General features: G+C 46.3%; 1 protein-coding gene across 3 annotated transcripts in view; it reads right to left on the bottom strand.

The window, feature by feature from the left end:
* COL5A1 (collagen type V alpha 1 chain) overlaps nt 1–23,199 on the bottom strand; it is a 180,884-nt gene that overhangs the window by 147,677 nt on the left and 10,008 nt on the right. The window contains exon 2 of one of the 3 annotated variants that reach the window (XM_087752785.1): nt 11,222–11,355. In XM_087752785.1, coding sequence (XP_087608911.1) covers nt 11,222–11,321 — 100 coding nt within the window. In that variant the 5' untranslated portion in view covers nt 11,322–11,355. Of the gene's footprint in view, nt 1–11,221; nt 11,575–23,199 lie in introns of those variants that run through there. The other 2 variants (XM_087752786.1, XM_009476995.2) reach the window with 2 other exon arrangements.

Genomic DNA, 23,199 nt, shown 5'->3' with positions numbered 1-23,199 from the left:
CCAGAGCCAATTATAAGCACTGGGGTCTGTTTGCTCCTCCTCCCAGTCGCAGCTCCCAAGGTCAGCAGGGAAAGCATCCAGCAGTTGCAGAAAGACAGATTGTTTTAATTTAAACATTTGAGAGAGGCAGAGCAAGGGACTTTCTCCCAAAGTGTACAAGACGTGATAATATGCCTCTCCCAATCCCTGCAAACCCTTGCGAGAGAACATTCCTAGCAGTTTTCCTACGTGAGTACTCGCCAGCGTGCACCAAAGGCAGTGACGAGGATGAAAGTCGTTTTCTCCTCCCACCCTCGCATCGCTTTTGGAGCACAGAAAGGATGAGAGGATTCTTAGTGATCCTGCCCTCCCTGTTACAAAAAGCAGAATACCCAAGGGGATCAAGAGAAAAACATCGGCCTCATCGAGAAAAGCATCTGCAGCCACAGGGCTCCAGGCAAGCAGTCCTTATCCTTCAAGGAATCGACAGCTTTCCAAGATGAGACACTGAGCAGCCCATGGTCAGGGAACAGATGCTGTACTTGGGGGATGGACAGACTCTTATCTTTCTAGGGAAAACCCTCCAAGGGGCATGTCCAGCATGGCTCCTGCCCTGCTGCAGGCTTCTCCTGCGTGGTGGCTCCCGTGGAGTCACACACGCCAGCAAGCACAGAGCAGCTTTGCTGGTCCCACACATCTTAAGCTGCCAGAAGCAGTGTCCTGCCTGCCAGCAGCCAAACACACCTACCACCCACCTCATCTCTCGCCAGAAATCTAACTTCCATGGAGTGCCAACACAAGGGCTATAGACCCAATGCTTCACCGCACAAAGCAGGCACAGTCCTCCCATGCACATTAGCTACAAGCCATCAACTCCTGCCTTACTACAGCCCTCAGTCAGCATCACGCTACTGCATCATTAGCAAATGAGTCCCAGTTCCCAGTCATTTGATGTCAAATGGAATGTGTATTGACTTTTCAGCCACCTTGGGTCAGAGCTATACTGGCAAAGTTATTTGAAAGTTATTTATGGAAGTGATCTTGCATTAGGTGGGCAAGAAAAATAGTTGGCTTAATTTACTACTGAAGATGTATTTCAATAAAGGAGGATAAATCAAGATCCTAAACCTTTAGTTATTTTTTGGAGGAATATCTATTTTACACTGGAGGAATGACTTCAGAATAGAAGAATCCAATGGCTAGAAATCAAAAATGTAAATATTTGTGTGCTGTCTCTCAGGATTCATATTCTGCCAAAATACCAAAGCAGCACTAGACAATATGCAAGGGTGTCTGCCACAGCACACCATCATCTCAAATGCACTGTGGATGTTTCCTTTCCAGGACAGTGAAAAGCAATTAGCCAAAATGCTGATAACCCCAAAGGAGGGTGTTTCAGCCATGTGAAAAAGGAAACCCATAGGTACAGGAGCTCATGACTTAAAGAAACTCTACCCCATTAAAAAGAGCATTAACAACTTCTGAACTGGCTTCTGTTTTCTGGCCTCCTGGCCACCACTGCTGTTTTATTGAAATTGCCCCAGCAGTATCAATTAAAGGAGAATTCTGGCCAGCTCCCCATCCTATCCCACCCACTTGGCATTAACCCATCCACAGCTCACCGCTCCCCCTTCCACACGTGCAACCCACGAGCCACATTTCTACTTCCAGCGCTCTGCCAGCATGGTTAACCAGCTGCCCGGGGCTTGTCGAATGAAGCTTTTGGGCAGGAAATTAAAAAAGCTTAATTTACAACTGGGCATTTACTAGGGCCAGGGCAGGGTTGGGCCCACGCTTCCCCCCAGGCACCCTGCAGACTCACAAATCCCACCACCCTGCTCTGACACTGCAACTCCTTCTCCCAGGATGGTCCAGGAACCAAGCTGGGACCCTGCTGATGCCCAGTGCTCTAGGGGCACACGTTTTCTCACCAGCATGTCAAGAGATAATACTGTCCCAGCACAGCACCTTCACAACACTACTTCTCTTGCTCTAAGTGTTGGAGGAAAGTGGCCTGACTGAGTGTTAGGAGTCTCCACATTGATTTGGAAAAGGCCTTTTCTGGGTACTGCTGGGTATATAAGGAAGCTGAGAACAAGAGCTCCTAACCCTACAAGCTCCAGCTGTTTGTTTTGCAAAAAACCAGCAGGAATGAGCCTGATGCTTCCAGAGCATCACCCTGGTTTTCTGTACACAGCCTGCACCAGCAGCTGCCTCTGGAGCCCCTGGCAACTACAACTGGCAAACCCCAGCTCCAGCCCCTTGCTAACTTTTCGGTGCTTGAACACTTCAGCAGATCTCAGCCGAGATTTGCTCTTGTAACTCCCTGAAAGTACAGTGGAACAGAGCTGTTTGGCACCAGCTGAAACACCTCACTTGGAAGCTCCTTTTTTTCCATTTCTTCTGAGCAGAATGACACTTGCATTCACAGTGACTCATCTCCTTGACCTTTCTATTCACTTTTAATGGTGCAAGCTGGAAATAAGGGCATACAAACAATGCATTCATTATTCAGCTGGTGAACTGCAGCCCTCAGACCAAATCTCTACCCTGCAGCAGACAAGAGCACACAGAGTAGGTACCTCATTCCAGCACATCTAGGATGAGCCCCCTCTCAAAGACCACACAAACCCACTGCTTAATTCATATTTGAGGGGTGCAGCTGAACGAGCTGCACCAAAAAAATCACTGTGTAAAATGCTGCAGGAGTACAAGAGATCCTGGGAAACTGGCAGTGTCATCTCCAGGAATTCAGCTGCAATGAATTCTTACTTAAGTATTGTCTTGGAAACAAAAAAGGGGGTGGAGGGAAGAACAGCAGAGGAAAAGAGGCCAGCAAGGCTCTCCATGAGGATACGTGAGCTCAGCCAAAGCACAGCTCTTTCCTGTATATATCCACACTCAAAAAATAGAAACTCCATCTGACATGCAAATGAAACTAAATCTGGCCACTAAAACTGCCCGACAGTCCCTTCGAGCAGGGACTCCAGCAGAGCCCTTAGTGACCTCTCTTCTCTCTAGGAGTTTCCCCCCATCAACTTCTTACAGCATTTCCAGCAGAGCTGCAAACTCCCCTCTCCATTGCAAGTTATAGCAGTGAAGTGCAGAAAGGCAAGGAGAGAAAAGGCCTTTAAACAGTTTGTTCAAAAGCTGTTTGTTTTGAACTGTTTTCCTGAGCCAGGAAAAAACTTATTGCTTTATTTACTCTGAAAGAATTAGCATCTCCCTGGCTGCAGATGCACAGCTCGATCCAGGCAGGGATGGCATACAGGGTCATCCCAAGCTAACAGTAAGATTTAGCTGCGTTTAAACTAGGCAGATCATTCAGGTCTTCAGCAAGCTGCACATGCACCCCCATCCCTCATTAGGAAAAGAGGGTGCCCAGCTCCTTCAGGTAACATCCAGACACCATTCAGACCAATGGAAAGCTGTCCCTGAGGCACAGCAGGACTAAGGTTTGGCCTTCAAATCTTTCTCCAGTGAATCTAGAGCAGCAGGGCTGAGCACCATGAGGAATACTATAGCATCAGGCATGGGAGACTTCAAGAAATCAAACCAAACCCATAGGGAAGAACGCATTTAGCCCACAGCCTGTGGCAGAGCACTCAGCAACAAAATACACTGGAATTACTTTCTTACATTAGCAAAGCAGCTGAATGCACCACCCCAAAGCCAGCTAAAAGAGACTGACACCAGCTTACCTCCTGTATCCACCCGCAGCACAGGCTTAGCATGTAAAACCCCATGGGGATATCCAGCTTCAGGATCCAGCACCCTGCTTCCATCTGCATCCTTCCACCCTCCAAAGGGTTTGTTTTTTCTTCCCCAGTAAACTGAAGCACATGTGTGGCTGCCTAAGAGATCCTCTGCCTGCTTTGGATTTCATTTACAGATCTAATGCTTTAAAGTGTTCTGACAGTAATCAGTATAACAGCACGGTCATCTGTATAGTACCCCATCACATAATCTGCAAGAAATCTGTCCAAATCTAAAGACAAAATCCAAATAACCTTCTGGATTTGCAGTGTGAGGCACTAGTGTTGCTAGACAGGAAAACACCATCCCAAAGAGGAAAAGTATTTTTGAAGTAGAAAACTCCTAGACCACAACCACTAACATAACCTGAGGCAGAGAGATGAAAAGAGACTCTTAGAGCACTTCAGTGCTTAAAAACACATCTTGTTGGCATATCAGCATTAAATTTGTGTTAAAGCAACACCTGAATGCCAGGTTCCATACAGGGAGACAGGATCAGGCCTCAGGGCATGGGAAACCCAGGGACTTGCCTAAGAGCTGGGAGAAAGTCTGCAGCAGAGGTTAGGAATGAGCACTGAGGTAGCTCATTCTACTCATTCAATCCCCAAACTATCCTTTTTCTCTCCAGATTACACAATCTTGAGAGAAAACTCCAGCACTGTAAATACATTAATACCATTTTCCTAATCTCAAAAAATGACATCTCAACATTGTGAAAGCTTCCAGATGATGCTAAGAATCCTGTTGGCTTCTGGAGAGAAAAAGAGCCAGACTCTGAGCAACCAACCTCAAAAATACCTTTTGTGTAGCTCCTTCATTTATTTATTTTAGTTCTAAAGATTTTCCAGACACATCCACAGAGAAACCACGGCATCATTTGGATGGTTCGCTCAGTGCTAGGCTTCATTTCAAGAGCATTGAAACTTGCCAACAGCAACCCAGTGGCTAATTATACCATGTTGCCAACCCAAGTTTTTTCCACATAACATTAGATTTTAACAAAATTTTTCCATTCTTTCATGTCTCAACTTTTTTCTGGTTTTGCTCTTTCTTCCCATACTGGGTTTTTCTTTGTTTCACATAAAGGCTTCTTTTATTTTTAAGAAAAACTGCCAGCTTGCAAACTCAGTACCTATCACATAAGCTCAAATCTAGCTAGTAAAAATAAAATCTTTGATATACAGCAAGGCTGCAAGTGGAGAAGACAGTCCCAGGAAGCTCTCAAGCAAGCCAGGAGGGCAAAGAAGAGGGAATGCACTGCCTAGATTAACAACATCTGAAGATGTAAGTAGGGAACAGGCAACACCAGGAAGCAGGAAAAAATCTTAAGGGTCTGAAGATTGCATTCTGCTTGCCTTGGTCAAAGATTTGCACCCACAGCCAAACGACGACACTGCTAGCTCAGGACACTGCTATGCTTTGCTGATGCTCAGCCAAAGGGGGAGAGCCAAACTCCAGCAACGAAACTGTTGCCAATACACATGTGAGGCACTCTGCCTTCTCCAGAGAGCACAAGACAGTGTCCACCTGGAGGGGTTTCCTCTCCAAAAGATCTCCTAAAACTTCCCCAGAAAGCCACCATATGCCATGAGCAGGGAATAAAAATCTACCAACACCTTCAGACTGCTATTCCCAATAGCTCTGTACAATAGCTACACTCCAAAGGGTCGTAACCAGAGAGAAACCCAAATAAAAATAAGAGCCAAAAAAAGGCACTAAGCAGTCCTGAATCCAGAAGAACATAACCAGGCACAGAGGAGACTCCACATCTCATCAGAAGAACTTGGAAGGAAGCACAGGAGCAGTGCCTTTGGTTGCATCAGCCCTCCCTTGGGGCTCCCCACCGCATCAGCTGATCCAAGGGGGAACCTCCTTCATGGGGACAAGGTCTCCCAGCACCATGCCAGTACCAGCTCCTACTGCTTATATCAGACAGACTTGCCATATATCCAAGACAGATGGTTGCACTCCATTCTAAAAAGAAGCTAAAAGTCAAAGACCTACACAGATAGTGCAGGGAAACCAGTGGAGATGATCAAGCTGAACTCCAGAAGCAGCATAACTCCTGTGTGCACATGCCTCCGTGGTGACACTGACTTTTACTGTGGGACAAATCCTGCGGATCTTAAATTTGACCCAATTCCAGCAGATGACTGTTGAAGGCCTCAGCATTCCCAAAATATCCTCAACAGCAGCAGTATCAGAGACCTGCAGCAGAGTCAGGACTTTCCTAAATATGTGATGAATAGAAGTCTACACTGGATAAAAGCACAGAACAGAGTGGAAGAAGTTTTCCTCCACATGAAAAAAGCCCAAGAAGAGGTGCATTTTGTGGTTCATTCCCAGTTTATTTCCCAGACAATTCTTCTCATTTTTAAACAGCAGTTTCCATTTACCAAAATCTAGGTATTGAAAGTTATAATCATGTTTTCAACAGAACCCAAATACTGTTTTAAACCTTTCTCTGCAAAATAATTAATTTCATAGAATAGCTGCATCCTGAGGATAAGACTCCTGCTAAACAAACCAGGCGAGAGCATACGTGGGCAAGTGCATACATACGTGATGAAGTGCCAAATTTGTACTTGTAACGCAGCAGGGATTTCCCCCGTCTTAGGGGCTCCTACACTTCAAAGACAATTCACACAACAGCAGAACATGAGCTCCAAATGGAATCGCTGTTCCCAAATCACTCCAGACCTGGGCACCTCCACTCCGAACCATGGCGTACACAGACCAGTCCTTACTGTCTAATGCCAGTACCAACCAGCAGAACAGAGAGGCTCCTAACTTGACCCTTTGGAAGTCCTTTAAGGGCAAGCAGCCCCTGCCTGCATCAATTGCTTGGACAAGGTCCTAGACCCATCTCTGCACCTGCAGTGCCTGCTGCCATCCAACAACCCCAGGGGCTCAGCTCCACACTCTTCCCAGGTCCCACCATTCTCCAGATGTATCCACAGGCAACCACACAAACACATAAATAGCAAAACCGTGAATCACCATGGTGATACTTCATTTGAGCACTTTTTACATACATGGTCTCTGCAGGGGCCAGCTGGCCTGACCCTCCTTCCCTTCATTACCCCTTGAAGGTTTGCTGGGCCACAAAGCCCCTAATCCTCAATCTGCTTGTGTGGAAGCTTTCACACCACACAGTTTTTCCAAGCATGAGGCTTTCATGTTTACACAGTGATTGGCATCCATCCTCCCCACCTGCTTCAGGAAGGGCAGCACCACCATGCAGCCCCAGCATCCCAATAGCACAGGGAGAGGGAGAGCACAGGTCAAAGAATCAGGGCATAAGACAGAAAGTAGAAAAAGTAATTGTTAAAAGAATTAATTGCCTATTTGCCTTACCTCTACAGAAGAAAAAAAACCTCAGACTGAAGAACAGTTTCCTGGAAAGTACTCCCACAGATTTATTTCTGAAGTCCAGACAAAACTCAGATTACCTAAACGCATCTATAACTGGTACTTCACACAAATACCTCTGCATTAGTGGCATATGCCACAGCAGCACCTTCTGCTTCTCAGCATCTGTTGCCACACTTTGTCTCATCTTAAAGATTCTATCTGTAATTCAAAGCAGTTGTGAGAATGCATACTCTAAGCCTATGCCCTGAAACCAGGCTGCAGGACAGACAGGGAAACTTCGAGTCACCAAAGCAGAGATGGACAGACAGCACCAGGACCAGCCCGCATCTTCAGCATTAAAGAAAAGCAACTGGGCACATCCTACCAAGGGTGATAGGACATCTACATGGCATTAAGGGTCTGGGCCTCTGGGACAGTAGCAAAGATTTTAATGTTGGAGCTCTGAGAAAATCTACTTCAGAATTAAAGCTGTTAATGCTGAACATCACATACAGCGCAGCTGCTGGTACCACACATACAGAGAAACAGCACCCAAATTAACTTCTCTTGGGAACCACCACCAGGGTATGCCCAGTTAAATATGGCTCCCACCTCCACACCCGCATCACCCTCCCACAGCACAGAGGTGGGAGATCAGAGCAGGAGCCACTGTCCTGAGTCACACCCCAAAGGCTCCTGGTAGACATCAGTATGACCCCTACAACACTACGGTGTGACTGCAAGTTATCACAAGCCAGAAAGCTACTAGCTAGATTTGCTCTACATTTCAAAAAGGAATGAACCTGGAAAGTCCATCTCTAACAACAAAATGTAAGGAGCAGGGACAGCACCCATTTAAAATAAAGATGCACATCCCCTTTACAGTCCTTCCCTATTTGTTCTAGGGCAGACTTTACATCTGCAAGCAGTAGGAGTAACGCCAAGAGAGTTTGTTTATTGGATTGCCCTTGCTTGTTAAAAAGAGGTTTCATACGTGAGGATCCAGCGTTAGCGATCTGAGCTAGCAATGCCAGCAGGCAAGTCCACACTGTTGTCCCTCTTTGTACACTGACAATTAGCAACTCTTCAGCACGTTTTGCCTTAGAGCTACCCCTAAAGACCAGAGATGAAATGGGATTTCTCCAATCCCCCAAAAATTATTGCCCAGGCAACACTGCAATGCTTTGGACTGAAAAGCCAAAATTCCCGTTAGCTTTGGTGGGAGCCAGCAGAACTGGCTCCTCGACCGCGAGTCTGAAACCAGGTCCCGCACCCAGCACGGCTACGGCACCGCGGAGAGGTGAGCGCAGGAGCAGCCTTCGCAAACCACCTCGAAGGGAATGGGCAGCAAAGAGTTTTCATCTTGACCTCAGCTTACATGGAAGAATAATCCATTACCTCAGCTGAATGCCTCTACTGCGTCCCCTGGACAGGGGATGTCTGACAGCTGGGTGCTTTTAAGCTACAAAATCCTGTTCCAATCTGGCAATACATTGACAGCATAATCCAGGTTTTGCACTGGAAATCAGATCTGCCATCAATTCCAGACTTATACAGTCATATTTCTTGTAAAACAATATCAACACTTTTGATTGGCAAAATATTAAAACAAAACACTTCTAACTGGCTGAATAAAGGTTATTTTTTTTTTAGCTCATTCTAGATGACTGGGGAAGAGCCAAGGAGAGAAGCAACAGATGGTAACAGTATACTTCATAATTTCCAGCATTTTTATTTCTTTTAAAGGGCATGCCATGTATTCTTATTGCACTTTTCTTTGCCACTAAAGGAAACTGCTGCTTCCAAAAATTTTCACCCAGAAACCTGATTCAATTTTATAGGGATTTGTAAAAGCAGAGACAGATTCCAACTTTGTCTGTGGCTTAGATTTTTGGGTGACATCATCTGTTAAAATATGGGAAAATCTGAGCTGGAAGGGCAGCGTTCAGTGGCAGTTCAGTTCATGTCGCCTTTGACATTGCTATTTCTTTCTTTTTCTGGAAACCCTCTCTGCAAGGTGCCTTCCCCCTTTCTTTGGAGCCACCTGATGGATCTGCTTCCGAAGATTACAAAGAAGATTCACCTCTCTCCATGCAGAGAAGCCAACTAAAATGAAACTGAAACAACCCAGGCTGAAATAAAACCAAAGAGAACTTGGAAAGATTAAAAAAGAGCTATAAAGAGCATTAGTCAATGCCATCAGCAGTCCCAACCCAACTCCTCCCTCATCCAAATCATTTGATGTCCTATTAGGAGGCTCATTAGGACAACTCAAAGCCTTTCACCACAAGAGTCATTACCCTGAGCAGCACACGGGCCCTACAAAACCTCTCCAGCCACCCACAGCAGCATTAGCTCCAGCCAGCCCTCCGCTTCCTCCAGCTGCAGCCCACAGCTGGACCCAAAAGTTTCAGAAAAGTTACCAGGTAACTTTAAAAAGGAGCGAGGTCTTCTGCTGAAGCTGTCTGAAGGGTATACACCGACAGGCAAAGCACCTAAGGATGCTCCGAAACCGTTAAAACATTAGCATAGACAAAAGAAAAAGGGAAACTGTCATCTTTCCTTTGGAAGAGTTGAGACTGGTAATAATTCAGTTTTCAACTAATACAAAGTAACAGAGGAGCCGGAGGAGCTGGCTGCAAACAGGGAGCTCGAATGAGCTCGCATTGCTCCAGTATGCCTCCAGTCAGAGAGCTGCTCCAACAGTCCCATGCTTTCGCAGTACAACACAAACCCTTGTCCCAGCTCCGACTGCTGTTAACTTCTCCTGCAGTGATGTTCTAGAGGCATTTTATTGACTCATAACTTATTTTCCATCTTGCTCAGACTTTGCAGGCAAACCATTAATGAGAGCATTCCTCGTACGCCCACCTTTTCTTCCTTAAGGTCATTTTAAGAACCTAGAAACTACAATCATTTACAATCATGCTGCTATATACAGAATCCCACACACATTTGTCCTGGTAACACACAAACAACCCTGCAAAAACCGCTGCCTGGGCTTCCCAGGAAAAAATACCCAGAGCACACAAAAACCAAGCATGAAAGCTGAATCCCAGACAGCTCAGCTCTTCAGGGCACTCCTCGCTGTTTCTCAAGTTACCCTGCAGAACTCCATCTACATTAACTTTTCAGATTTCAAAATCAGCTTTGCCAACAAACTACTGCTTAGCCTCTCCCTTGAGATACAATATAAGAGGACCTCGGAGCACCGATGCCTCCAAGTGTCCGCTACAAACTCAGAAAGTGCTCTGAAAACACACAGAAAACTTTTCCAGCAGACCCACAAGTCCCCATCTGCCCTGCTCTGGCATTTCACAGCCCACCCGGGGAAGGCAGACATTTGGAAAGCAGAGCTCTTGAAACACACTCAGCAAGCCCAAAGCATCCACTTTGTGAAATAAAGTGCTTAGTCCCACTCCTGCATGATTGTAAAAAAAAAAAAATGACATTCCAGGGGTTTTCTGGCTGCTTGTCTAGTGCTGTTGCACATCTGGTCCTTCACACAGCTTCCTCTCGCCACTCTCAACAGCCACAATTTTAGGGAGAAGCCCTGCAAATTGGGGGTGGCGAGGCAGAGAGGGCAGCGAGAGCCTTGGGGTCCCGAGCAGGAGCGGCCGCAAAGCTTTTGTGTGCGGATCTGCCGCTTTGATGTGCGGGGGGAAGCAGATTACTTCTGGACAAAAAGTTTCTTCTCCTCAAGGAGGAGGAACTACGCAAGACGAGAGGTTTCCAGTTGACTAAATATATATTCCCACATATATACACGCAGATATATAAAGAACTACAGCCGCCAGAAACATATCCTGACTTTTGCTCCAGAAAAACGAGTCCAGCAACAGGCAGCTCTGCTCGAAAAGGCGAATAAAGTATTGTTTTAAGTTTTTTCCCCCTTTTACGGGCCTCCTGACAAATGGCATTCGGAGACTCGGGCAGCTAAAGGAGGTTGGGTGGGTTGATTTTTTTTTTTTTTCTGGAATGCTTTGAGTCGAGGAGAGACCCGTGTTTTGCCCCGCACAAAAGCCCCGCAGCCCTCCCCACCGCACGGCTGCCCCCGGCCCCGCACGCCGCTGCCGCCCGCCTCCCTCCCGCTGTCCCGGGCAGGGAGGGGGGGGCTCGGGGGGTCCCTTACCTGCCCGGCCGAGGGACAGGGCACCCAGCAGCACCAGGGCAGCGGGTACCAACCAGCTCCGTATCCAACTGCGCCTTTTCCACCGCGTGTGCGTATCCATGGTCCACAAAAAATGAGGCACCAGCTCGGGACAACTCGAGGGGAAGGAGTTGGGGAAAAAAATATATATATACAAGCGAAGAAAAGTTGCTCAGACCCCCCCGCCAGCCCCCCCCAGGGAGCAGCCGCTTTATAAAGCCATGGGGCGGGCGGAGGGCTGTCGGGGGCTCCGCCGCGCTCACTCCCGGCCCCTGCCTGCTCCTGCAGCGAAAAAACTTTTCTTTCTTTTCCCCCCACCCCCCTTTTTTTTCCTTCTTTTAAACCCAAGGCAAGAGTTTGTCAATCTCGGAGCCGCGCAGCAAATCAGGGCCGGGCGGTGCGGCCCCCCGGGCCGGCCCCGTCCCCCCGCCGCCCGCCCCGCTCCCGGCCCGGCCCCGCGGCAAGTTTGAACGCTGCGGGGCTGCAGCAGCCGGGCTGCCCCGGCCCCCAGAACAAGCTCGGGTTGGGGTTTTGTTGGGGTTTTTTTGTTGTTGTTTCCCGCCCCCCCTCTTTTTTGCCCCCCCCGCCCCCCCCCCCCCCCCCGTCCCCCCCTCCAGGAATTAGCACAAACTGGAGTTTTCTCTCCCTTCCCCTCCCAGCCCACTGCTCTTCCCGGCTCCCGAGGGAGATAGGGCCCGGGGCTTGTGGAAGCATAGAAAAATGCAAGGATTTAGCAAAAAAAAAAAGTGAGGCTGCGGCTGCAAAACGTGTAAGCAAGATAGAGTGGAAAGGGAAGGCGGCATCCCCTGCCAGGCTAGCTGGGCGCTGGGGTGGCAAAGCCCTGCTCTGGCACCAAGCAAGGAGGGCAGAAAGGGATGAAAGCGGTGCTGGCCCTCCAGCTGCAGGGCCAGCCTGTCCTGGGGGCCAGCCCCAGCACTGCTGGGCTCCTGGGGCCCTTCCTCTCACCACACCACTGAGCATTGGCCACCTTTGCACACCAGTGGTGGCTGATGTATCACACCCGTAAACATCAGCTTCAAGTTATTTTACTTGTTTGGCACTGTATAGCAGCAATATTAGTATGGTACTAAAAAAACCCAAACAAGAACTGATGGAACTTCCCTACATCACATCCTTTCCTCCAGCAATGTCCTCCCTCTGGTCCCAGGAGAGGAGGACAGAGCTCACGCTGTAGGACTAGGTGGCACACAATGCTGCAGACCCCTCAGATGTGGTCATCTAGAGACCAGAGAAGGAAGAACCACCCAATGCAGCCCTCTCCCTTAACTAAAGTGCTTTGAAGACACTTGCTGGTATCAATACTTGCTTTGTCAGTACCATTAAAGAACTGAACATCATTGCTAGCACGCATCCAGGTGACAGTCCCAGCTCCCATGACTTTAGTTGCACTGATTTTCACGGAGCAGTGATTTTGCCTGTAGACTCATACCCTGGACCACACCAAAGCATCCCAGCCCTCCCCAGTCCTTGCACAGCAGCATCCTTAAGGCCTTCATCATCCACAGGGAAAATAACCATTGCCATCACCTGAACTGCCACGCTGCCTACCCTGGACTCCAGTCTTTGTCTGTGGGTTCGGTCATTCAGCACCAGGAGAACCTGGGCAGTCACTGGCCATTTTGTTTATCATATATAAGAGGGGCAATGGACAAGTTAGGGGTCACTCATCCTGCTTCTTCTTTGGGCTGTCTGATGGAGGATCACAGCACAACAGAGGCTTATGTTGAGCTTTAGCTATTCACTCAGCATGAATTTTTGAGCTGCTGGAATGAAAGTTTCTTGGTCAGGTAATTGATATCAAACTAATACATCAAAATCTACAAGCACAGGAGGCCAAATCCCACCAGATCTGCAGAAGGAAGCAGGAGGAAAGGAGTGCTCCCAGTCCGCTCAGCTTGTAGCTTAATAGAGAAGGTATCTAATGGTTCAGTAGAGAAGAGCTGTAGGAAATCCCCCTCTTTACCTCTGAACCTGTTGAGATGCCTTCTCCCCTCCTACCAGTCTCCCTGGGAAACTGGAAAGGCTGGAGCATGAGCCACACGCAAGAAGAGATTCTCTGCTGAAAGAGCCTTTCACCAGAGAGGCAAAAGGCAGATTGGCTGCAAGCCCCTGAGCCGGGAGCTGGGAGGAGGCACGCAGCATGCACGTGCTGGCTGCAGCCACATGTAGGGTGGGTACGGTGCCAGTGGCACTCCCAGGCAAATCTCTCAGATGAAAGCCCCTTCCCAGCTGGTGAGACAAATTAAGTGATGCTCCATATGCAGGAGGAGCCTGGAGGCAAGCTCTTTCAGTACAAGTAACACCTGTGCAACCCTGCAAGCACCACTGCAGAACACCCACTGGATGCAGCCCAGCAATGACAGCATCCATCACCACTGCACCTCCCTCCCGCTTTAAAATATCCCACTGCTCACAGCAAGAGTCCTTCCCACAGGCTCACAGCTGCCCTGGTAGGGAGCAGAGAAGCTATTCCACAGCTCACAAACACCACATGAGAGATGCTTTCTCTCCCCTCCATTTGTACGGACAGCAAAGCGTCTCAGGCTTATGGATATGGGACTAGGACAGCTAAAAGCACCAGCAGACCCCATGGGTTGCTAATACCCTCCCCTTCCCAGTAACCCTTTTATTATGATAAGAAGGTAATAACTTGATCCACAGTATTTCTATGGATGTCTATCACCCTTGAGAGGCACCGCCAGCCTTGCCGACAGAGGTGGTGTCTGATTTCGGCCCCCATCACACAAATACCAGGATCCTGGGTCTTCTCATCCCAGATTGGCATTTCTGATCACACAAACAACTCGTTGTTTTGGAATGAGACCCTGTTCTGTCTTCTCCAGCTGCAAGTGAAAATCCCACTAACACCTGAACACTGTAAGCAAAGTGTTGACCTTCCCTGCCCTTCCAGGGGCATACAGCTATAGGAAGGGGGATACCTAAAGCATCAAAAGCACTGCAGACAAGGAAATAAAAGTAGCTCAGAGCAACATGCTCCCTTACACACCACCCATTTTCCAAGGGCTCTCAGCTCCAGAAGCAAGCCAGATTACCCAAACCTGGACCCACATCAGATGCAAAGCAACTTTGCTTTACACCAGTTGAGAACCTGGCCCAGGGAGCTTTTGCTGAGCAGCAAGTCTGAGTTTCCAGTCGCTTTCCAGGTGATTTAGAAGCTTGCACAGACCTGTTTGCCCCTCCTTGACAATAACAGAGAAATACAGAAATAAGCTTGTAATGGCAACCTGGAAAATTCCAGCATCCGCATGCCAAGTTTAAAGAGCCAGCCTCCGAGTCGGAGCGGGCCAGATGATCTGGTGGCACAAGCTCCAAGTAGGTTTACATGAGGTGGGTTGGTTGACGCCAACTCCAAATCCCTCCAGCAGCCAGTCGGCGTAACATCTGAATAGCCAAAGGAATACATTGCAGCAGTGGCAGATGGCCAAATATCTTTAAGGAACAGCAGTTTATAGAAGTATTTTCATGACTAAATGCATCTGAGCCCAGCTAGCTGTTGTTTATAGGATGGAGGACACACTTCTGAGCTTTCCAAAAAAAGCTTAGGATACAGGTAAAAAAAATTTAAATCATTTATATGCTATGAAACCAGACGTGGGCATTCAGCCAAAAAAAACCAAAAGGGCATTATTCTGTAGTTTGAAAGTAAGCATTGGGATAATCAGAAAGAATAGCCCTAGGTATGACTGATAAGCAGTTACACCTTATGACCATCTGATGAGAATGGATTGAAAGAGACTTTTGGAATTGCCTGAGCTATTGCATAGATAATCAGGAAAGGCAACTGCTCTCAGGAATGACTTCAAATACTATTTATGAAGAGCACACGTATCTAAAAAAGACAACTTTCCTCTGCAATTTTATAACCTGCCTTTATTCTTTGCAAAGATAGAAACACAGTTGCATCCCCACCCCAACTCAAATTTTATGATTTGTCTTGTGCTGAAGTCACAATCCTGACTTTATGATCTCACACCTGTTGCCATGGAAATGGTTGCTCTCAAATTCAGCCTAAGAAAAAAAAATTGAGAATTTAGTGCCACCGAGACATTTTCATTTGAGACTTGAAAAATAAAGCTATCCATTTATCCTCAGTGCTCTGTACAGTCTTTAATCCGAGTAGTGCTTGCTGTACTATCCAGGACCCTTCATGTCCATTCCCACGCTGTTAACTTCCCCAATGCCCCAAAACCTTTCCAAAAACATTTTTTTGAACAAAGGCCATCACAAATCTGCATTTATAGAACACACTGATTTATAGAACATGGTAGCACATCAACACCGATATTGCAATACCTGCAATAGCTGTCAGGTGATACCAAAGACCTAGAGCAAGTACTGTTATGTTCTAGTTCAGCTCCAGGCTGGCTGGGGACATGAATAGATTCAACAGGTACCTCCCAAATGTGAAAAATGTACCTCTCCAGACGGAGTTAAATTTTTTTTTCTCCCCGAAAGACAAATCGCAAAACAGAAATAAAAATAACACCACTCCTGTGGTGAGGCACCTGTTTTGGCTTTGCAGGCCAGTTTCTTTACAAAACAGCTACAGTGCTGTGAGGCTGGGAGCCGGACAGCCAACTCTCCCAGATCCCAGCTGCTCTGGTGGAAATTCAAATCTGATTTTTGCCATGAGGTGGCACCAGGACAAGCCCCATCAGTGGAAAAAGCAGCCAACACAAGGTGGGGCTTGTTTTTTTGTATGTTTAAATGTTTCATAGTCAAAGAGGTTTGTTTAGTAGAGGAAATAGCATTATAAAGAGAACACTTTCCACTCCTCCTCTTTTTCCAGTGTTGTTGCCTTCTCTTCAGTTTCATGTTAATGACTCCAAGCCTTGTATGTGTTTAAACCATGCTGATCTATTAAATGCAAAAGGACAAAATGCACCATGGTGTCTATTGAGAAGGATGAACTCAGTTCACCTTCTTCCCCTTTAATCTGGTTCCTCTGCATGCCCAGTGCCAGCCTGGAAGACTGGTAGGAGTTGCCATTCCCTCTTCACATCCCTGTGTTTTATTTCCTCATGCCCTATCATCTGCGGTCAATGGCCCAGGCTAAACCCTATATAATCTGTCTAGACTTCAGGGAGATAATCCTTGGTGCTACAGAAAGTGTTATGTTAAACCACCAGGCTGCACATTAACAAGGACCTGTGACTTACCCTATCATCTTCACAAGGGTCAAAAAATGAAGAGGTTCCCAAGTGCCTTGGACTAAACTCTCACTGACCCCAAATGAAGGTTTCATTGAATACAGACCACAGAGTTCATTTTCTAGCTCCAGCCTGTCCATCATAATCATGTCTGAAGATTAAAGGTGAGCCCAAACCACAAAGCTCATGTACAGGTCCAAAATCACCCAGCAACACCTGGCTTCAGGGGTTGAGCTTGGGTGCCTGTTAGGAATATTTTCTTCTAGACCATTGCAGTGTTCATTTTCAAGCCTATCCACAAGGAAGGCTTTTAATATTTTCCCTGGGGATGAATGAGGATGGGCAGGAGTCAAACGAACAGATGACAACTTCTCGTGCACCTCCACTTTTTGGATGTTAATGGTGATCACAAGTTTACTTAACATTCCATCTGCCAGGACCACAATACATTTTTTTCAGCAATTGGTTGTAGGATTTTTCTCCTCTCACTGTTATTCCAAGAACGCAGATGAGCAGTTTCACTAGTAGAGCCCAGTTTCAAGAACTGTTGCTCTCCTCCCTGCTGCCTTACATTTCCTGAAATAAAGACCAGCCCAGACACCAATGTGTTCATCCCCAGCAACCTGCCCTCATTATCTACCTCTTCAAGCAATCACCATGCCATTTTTGCCAAATATTCCATGCACAGTTATTTGATATTAGTAAAGGCCACCCTCAGTAGCTTCTAAACATAAGCAAGATTTGGTGTTGCACCAAGGAAAAGCCACCAATTGATTTTCCCCTACCACATTTAGCTACACCTAGCTTCTTTGATCAGAGCTCTTCCCTAGTGAGAGATGTGCTAGAATCCTACCCAGGAAAGCCCTGAATCCAAACTATAAATTGCTGGAAACCCCAGGATATCAGATTGAATAAGAAACCAGCAGAAGTTGTAAATCTTTATCTATAGGATATAGAATAGCTTTTGGAAGCATGGCAACCCAACTTCTTCCCTGCAGAGCTTTCTCAGAAAGAGCCATCTCTAAAGACGTCTGTGCATTTCTGGGGGGTATTACAACAGTTTCAGCACTCTCTACTCTCAAACACAGCCCATGCAACCCAAGCATGTGCTACCTGTGCATATGCGAGGGTACAACACCAAACAGGTAGAGTTTAGGGCATGCATGGGATTACTGGATGGAAATTAAGCAGCACAAAATTCAGACTAATAGGTGAAGGAAAAAATCCTTACATTAATATCTCCTCAGCCATTGAAGATCTGTTAGACTTCCCAAAGGAAGTGGTGAAAAAATCCCATTGCCCGAGTCATATAATCAGTCTGGACAGACCTATACACTGTTGGGAACAATCCTGCCCTGGCATGACAGTGGGTTGGATGACCAGAGAGATCTTTTCCACTGATGGTTTCTGCAGCTCAGTAATCCTGAAAAAATTTGGGTGACTTTCACAAGAAAGCATAGTCACAGCACCAAGACAAGCCCTGTGGCTCCTGCTCCCACCATTGAGCAAGTGGGTTACAGCCTTCTCCTGCCTTTGCTGGCAGGGGACATCCCAGCAGGCCGCCTGCCTGTTTTGCCTGTTGAACACATGCACTCTTTAGGACAAGGAATGTCATTTGCTAGGTTTTCCACACACACAAGCTGGCAAAAAAAAAATCACAAGTGAGTTTTCATCCCTATGAGCAATAACAATAGAAAAATTTGCATGTTCTACATATGTCCAAGCACACCCAAAATTAGCATCATTTTTGAATTATTCAACCCAGGCCTAGTAACTGATTAAAGCATCCCAGTACATTTTGGTTGCATCAGCTGATGGTCCTTTCATCTTCTAGTCCTTCCTCAGAAAACAGAAATAGAGCAACTTAAAGCCTAGAGATTTTCTTTTACCAAGCAATTTTCATCCACATTTTCCCTTCTTTAATAGCTGTCAATTAACCATGTAACACAATTTCCAGGCAGCTATTTCCATTTATAATTTTGTTGCGTTAACTATACCAAAAATGGCACATTCCATAGATTCCCCTTTGATTTCACAAGATTACAGGTTCATTCCACCAAGAGCTTCTGGAGTGACAAACCCCTTCATTTTGTTGTCTTTTTTCCCCCCTTGTTGAAGTAGTGGTTTAGAAATTATGAGAATACAAGGATGCTATGCGCACCACCCAGCTATCAAAAAGCAATTCAGACAACGGGTAACAGTCTTAGTAAGTCTAAGCTACTTTCTAAATAGAGAGGGGAAATAAAATGTCAGGCAAAGTGGTCATTTTTGTGGATGAATCACTCAAGGAATCCAATCCAGCTACCAAGTGGTCTCTAACATGACTAATTTTTACTTCTGTCTGTTCAGTGTTTCCAGTAAGTCACCTTCTCAGATACCTCAGCACCTTTCCAGAAGGCCCCACAGTAACTTACTCCCCTCTCTCCCCACTGATGAGTTTTCCAGTTTGGGGAGCTCTGGGGGGAGCCAGACAGCACAGCCAAAGGTACAGACCTTGGCCAGATCATTAACATTTTTAACTAGAGACACAGTGCTCATACATCCAGATCAAGCACCAATATACCACCCTAGGTCACCCCACTGCCTGCTAGCCCTGGTTCATGCTCCAGCCTCTTCTTTCAGCTGGGTTTCCAGCACGCAGCACCCACATATCCACTGTATTTTCTACAATAGATGCTCAACTACTGCTTGGGGGACGATACCTTTAGTGCTGGTGTCTTTCTGTGGCATCTACAGTCTTCCGAAATTGTTACCAGGTTTTACAGCTATCTGAAACTGCAGATTGGTTGGTCACCTCCTACATGGTGTCTTGCTTAATTATTTTTTAATTACAGACCTCATTTTTTTCCCCAGTTCAGTTCCAGACCAGAGCAGCATCCTAAAGCCTCCTGTTTACTTTTTTTTTTAGTTAGTTTTACATTTCTCAGGCACCTTTGAGGAAGTCCAAGGAGTTTTGGCTACACATTATATCTTAAATATCAGCAGCACAAAACACTCCACCAGCATTTCACATCCCTTCGGGGATCTGATCCAGAAAAGAAACAGCCCTAATTATTCTTTCCAGAGGCATTAAAAAGCAACTGTGTCACAGAACAGGTAGCAGACAGACTACAGTCTGCTGTGCTTCCTATCTTTGAATTGCAACTAAACCATACCTTTCAGAAAATATAAGCTACCTAGCTATATGTACTATACCATCGGCTTGCTTTTTTTTGCTTGCAGCCCCCTCCCCAGAGGGTGGGGAGATGTCTAGTAGCACTTATACTTGCCCTGTAGATTATAATTGTCATCTTGGGTTAAGAGGGTTTGCTGCATCACCGTACCCCACTTCAGAGCGCAATCACAGCCACAGCTTCGTCACTCCTTGCAGTTTTATCAGCCCTGAGAAGCAGCACTGTGCTTGTTAGGGGTTCTGCAGATGTATACAGAGAAACCCCCAAACATCTAATGCATACAGACAACTCCTAAACATTAAGAATTAGATATCTGCGTAATTAACATTTGGGGGAGGTTAAGTTGGCATAGAGATTCATGGGGTCCTGATTAGGAACAGATGTGTTAGGCTTTTTTGCTGCTGGTGATCACCACAGTAGGAATTTGGCAATGCATCTCAGACAGGAGGACTGGGGAAGAGGCTGGAAGGCTCAGCTGGGTCCTGTCCCTTCCCTAGGACCCAGCCCTGATGGCTCCTCACCTGGTTCAGTCCCTTCCACCTCTGAACACCACAAAACAGCCTCACAACACTGCTATAGATTTCTTCTCAAGTCTATTCAGATTCATACAGACAAACCAAAAGCACAGGGCTACAGCAGACCTGTCCCAAATCCTCTGCTAAAGCAAGAGCACCAACTCCAAACTGTCCTCAGCAGCTCCCTCTCCACAGAAGCAAAGCCCCTCTGAGAGGGCAGAGCACTTGACAGCTCATTACACCTCCCAGCTGTGTGGCTTTCACATTTATGGGTGCCTTTAGCCCTTTCCTGCCCCAGTGCCTTTTATTTACCTATCATACAGCTTGTTTTCCTCTGGCAAGACTTCCCCATGGTTTTGTATTCATAAATCATGAGGCCAGAGGGGTTCATGTTTCACAGAGGCCATGGGGCTTCAATGAATTAAGTTTTGTTTGAACTAGAGTATCTTTTTTAGCAAGCCAAACAAACTTCTTGACCTGACTTGTACTGCAGCAAAATGAGCCCAGAAAGAACTCCTGGCTGCAGCAGGAAGGTATTTTGCTTGCAAAGTATAACAGCTTCCTCGTGGCGCTGCTGAGAGAATGGAAGATCTGAGGAGACACCCTCATCTCAGACATATTCTGCTGGGTCCAAGGCCGATTTATGTAAGGACTCTTTATACCCTTCTGGCAGCCCTTAAATTGCCATCAGTGCCTTCTTGCAGTTAGAGATGCTTTTCTTGGTGTCACATTTGGCCGCACTGAGCAGCTTTTCTCCCCCTTGGTCCCTGGCTTCAACAGCAGAAATGTGTATGTTATCCAGATCAGATGCTCAGCTGATTTAAATTGACATAGCTCCATCAAAGGCAATGAGGCTTCACACATTTATGCTTGCAGCATCTCTGCCCCCATGCCTTCCTTCAAATGAAAGTCAACTACATAATCACAAAACATGCCTGTGATTTAATTTCCAGGGTGACATTAAATCTTATTGCTAACTGGACTCTCATTCTACAGTCTTCCCCAAGACCCACAGAAAATTCAGTCCTTTTCCAGAAACGCTTTTCCATTCAGACAACAATTTATTTCCAGCTCACACACAGCTCTCATGGAGGACTTCGAACGCTCATGAGCCATTCTATGGGCAGTGCTAAGTAGCCAGCAATGGGTGGTGCTCCCATAACTTAACTCATGCAACATCAAACCTAAGATCAGAAATTCTGGGACTATTTGCCCCAGTCCTGTGCTCTGCTAAACCAGCTATTCACTTCAGGGACATTTTTGCATAGATTCCACTTTTAAGGCTCTGTGTATTTAAAAAGACAGAAGAGTCTTCAGATGAAGGATTCAATTGACAAAGGTCACCAGCAAACATGACTAATCCATTATGCTGTTAAACAACTCAACATGCAGGGGTTAATCAATGCTAGCCCAAGGTCTAATCCCTCTTTCTGCTAAATAACTCACTGAAAACAAACTCTGCCTACTAATGTTCTGGAAAGGAAGATAAATGCATACAAGGCTTGAGAAGGTTCAGTTTTCAGAGCTCTCAGTTACTATAAAGCCTGACTACTGTCAGTCTGGCCAGATGTTATTTCCATCCTTGCGAGGCTATGGATTAGGGGAAGGCTGGCTGGCGCTCTGCCAGTTTACAAGAGTCAAAGCACCGGGCTCCTCCTCAACCTGGGTTAGCAGGGCTGTCCTGCACAGACAAAGCAAGAGTCCCTCTTCCCTTGGGGTTTCTGTGCGTATTCCAGACCCCTATTTATAGCTGTGATTTGTGCTTTTATAAGATGGTAATTTCACACTGCCCATAAATCTTTCCCTGAAAACTGGTATTTGTAGGTCAGCAAGGAGAGGCAGCCAGCAACCAAAATTGCTGAACTTCTGCAGAAACTGTACAATTGGGCCACAAACACTGAAATGCAATTAGGAGGAATCAAAGAACCTTGTGTTGTCTCTCATGTTGGAAGGGGACATTTGTTCCATGAGGATCAGCGGCTGCTGCCTACACATTGAGGAGGTTGTTCGGGATCTGGGAAGAGGGTGACACCATTTGCTTACCCACTGGAGACAGCTTACTGCATCAATACGCCAGCCAAGTTTGGACTGGCAAGTCACATCACTGACATTATGTCATGAAAGTGTTCATCCCTTTAATTTTTTTTTTTTTTTTGCATTTCTTACACCTCTGGGATTGCATTTTCCCTCAAAAAGGAACAGAGACTCAGCAGAAGGTTATTTCCTTTGGCATTTGAAGTTATTGGGAGGAAACTAATACTAGTTTAGGCTTCACCATGTTGGAAAGCCCACATATATGAATGCTAACCTGTCCTTAAGACCATCCTGTGCCCCACTGATTTTTGGGGCAGCCTTGCACAAGTCCAGTCCCTTAGAATAAATGGCCGCACACAGTTACTGCAGGTCATGCCAACTTTTAGCAAGCAGGTATCACAAGCTGGGATCCTCAAGATGCAGGGTCTCAGATATCACATTTCTTTCTCCCTGTCAATGCTTCCAACGCCAATAACTAAGGGGAGCCCTTAGGGCTACACCCATCCTTGCATTCATTACATCCATGCTGCATCACTGAAGTAAAATAGCTTTTACTCCAAATGCCTGTTACATGTAAACAGGCTTTTTATAATTAGAAAAAAAGAGGTAGTCAATTCCTGAAGAAAAATTATTAAACCAAACCATTTTCTAAGTTGTATTCAATTGGAAGGGCACTCCAACTTCCAAATAACTTCACTTTTCATCGCAACAGTTTTGCCTGCTTCTGATTAGCAATAGGTGACTTGCAGGATGTTTGCTGTTTGGCTAAGCACCCAAAACACTTGCTGCTTTTCTAAGCTGATTTTTTTATATGCCACTGGAAATTGCAAGGTTCACAGAATAGCTCCATAGTGAATTTGCAAGCTGCTTCTTTCCCTCTGAACTCTCCAAGACCATCTACAATCCGATACACCAGAGGCACCCAGTGAAAAAAGTGATTACAAAGCAAAGACTTAGTCCAACACTAAAAGTCTCAAAAGGTCAAAAAAATCAAATCTCCTCTTAAAGACCCTGGGCCTGACCTCTGCTTAGTTACACCCAAGTAC

Source organism: Nipponia nippon, unplaced genomic scaffold (genome assembly GCF_047370975.1).
Source record: "Nipponia nippon isolate SJK-2023a ecotype South Korea unplaced genomic scaffold, ASM4737097v1 scaffold_16, whole genome shotgun sequence".
NCBI classification, from domain to species: domain Eukaryota; kingdom Metazoa; phylum Chordata; class Aves; order Pelecaniformes; family Threskiornithidae; genus Nipponia; species Nipponia nippon.
This window is presented reverse-complemented; position numbering and strand designations above follow the sequence as displayed.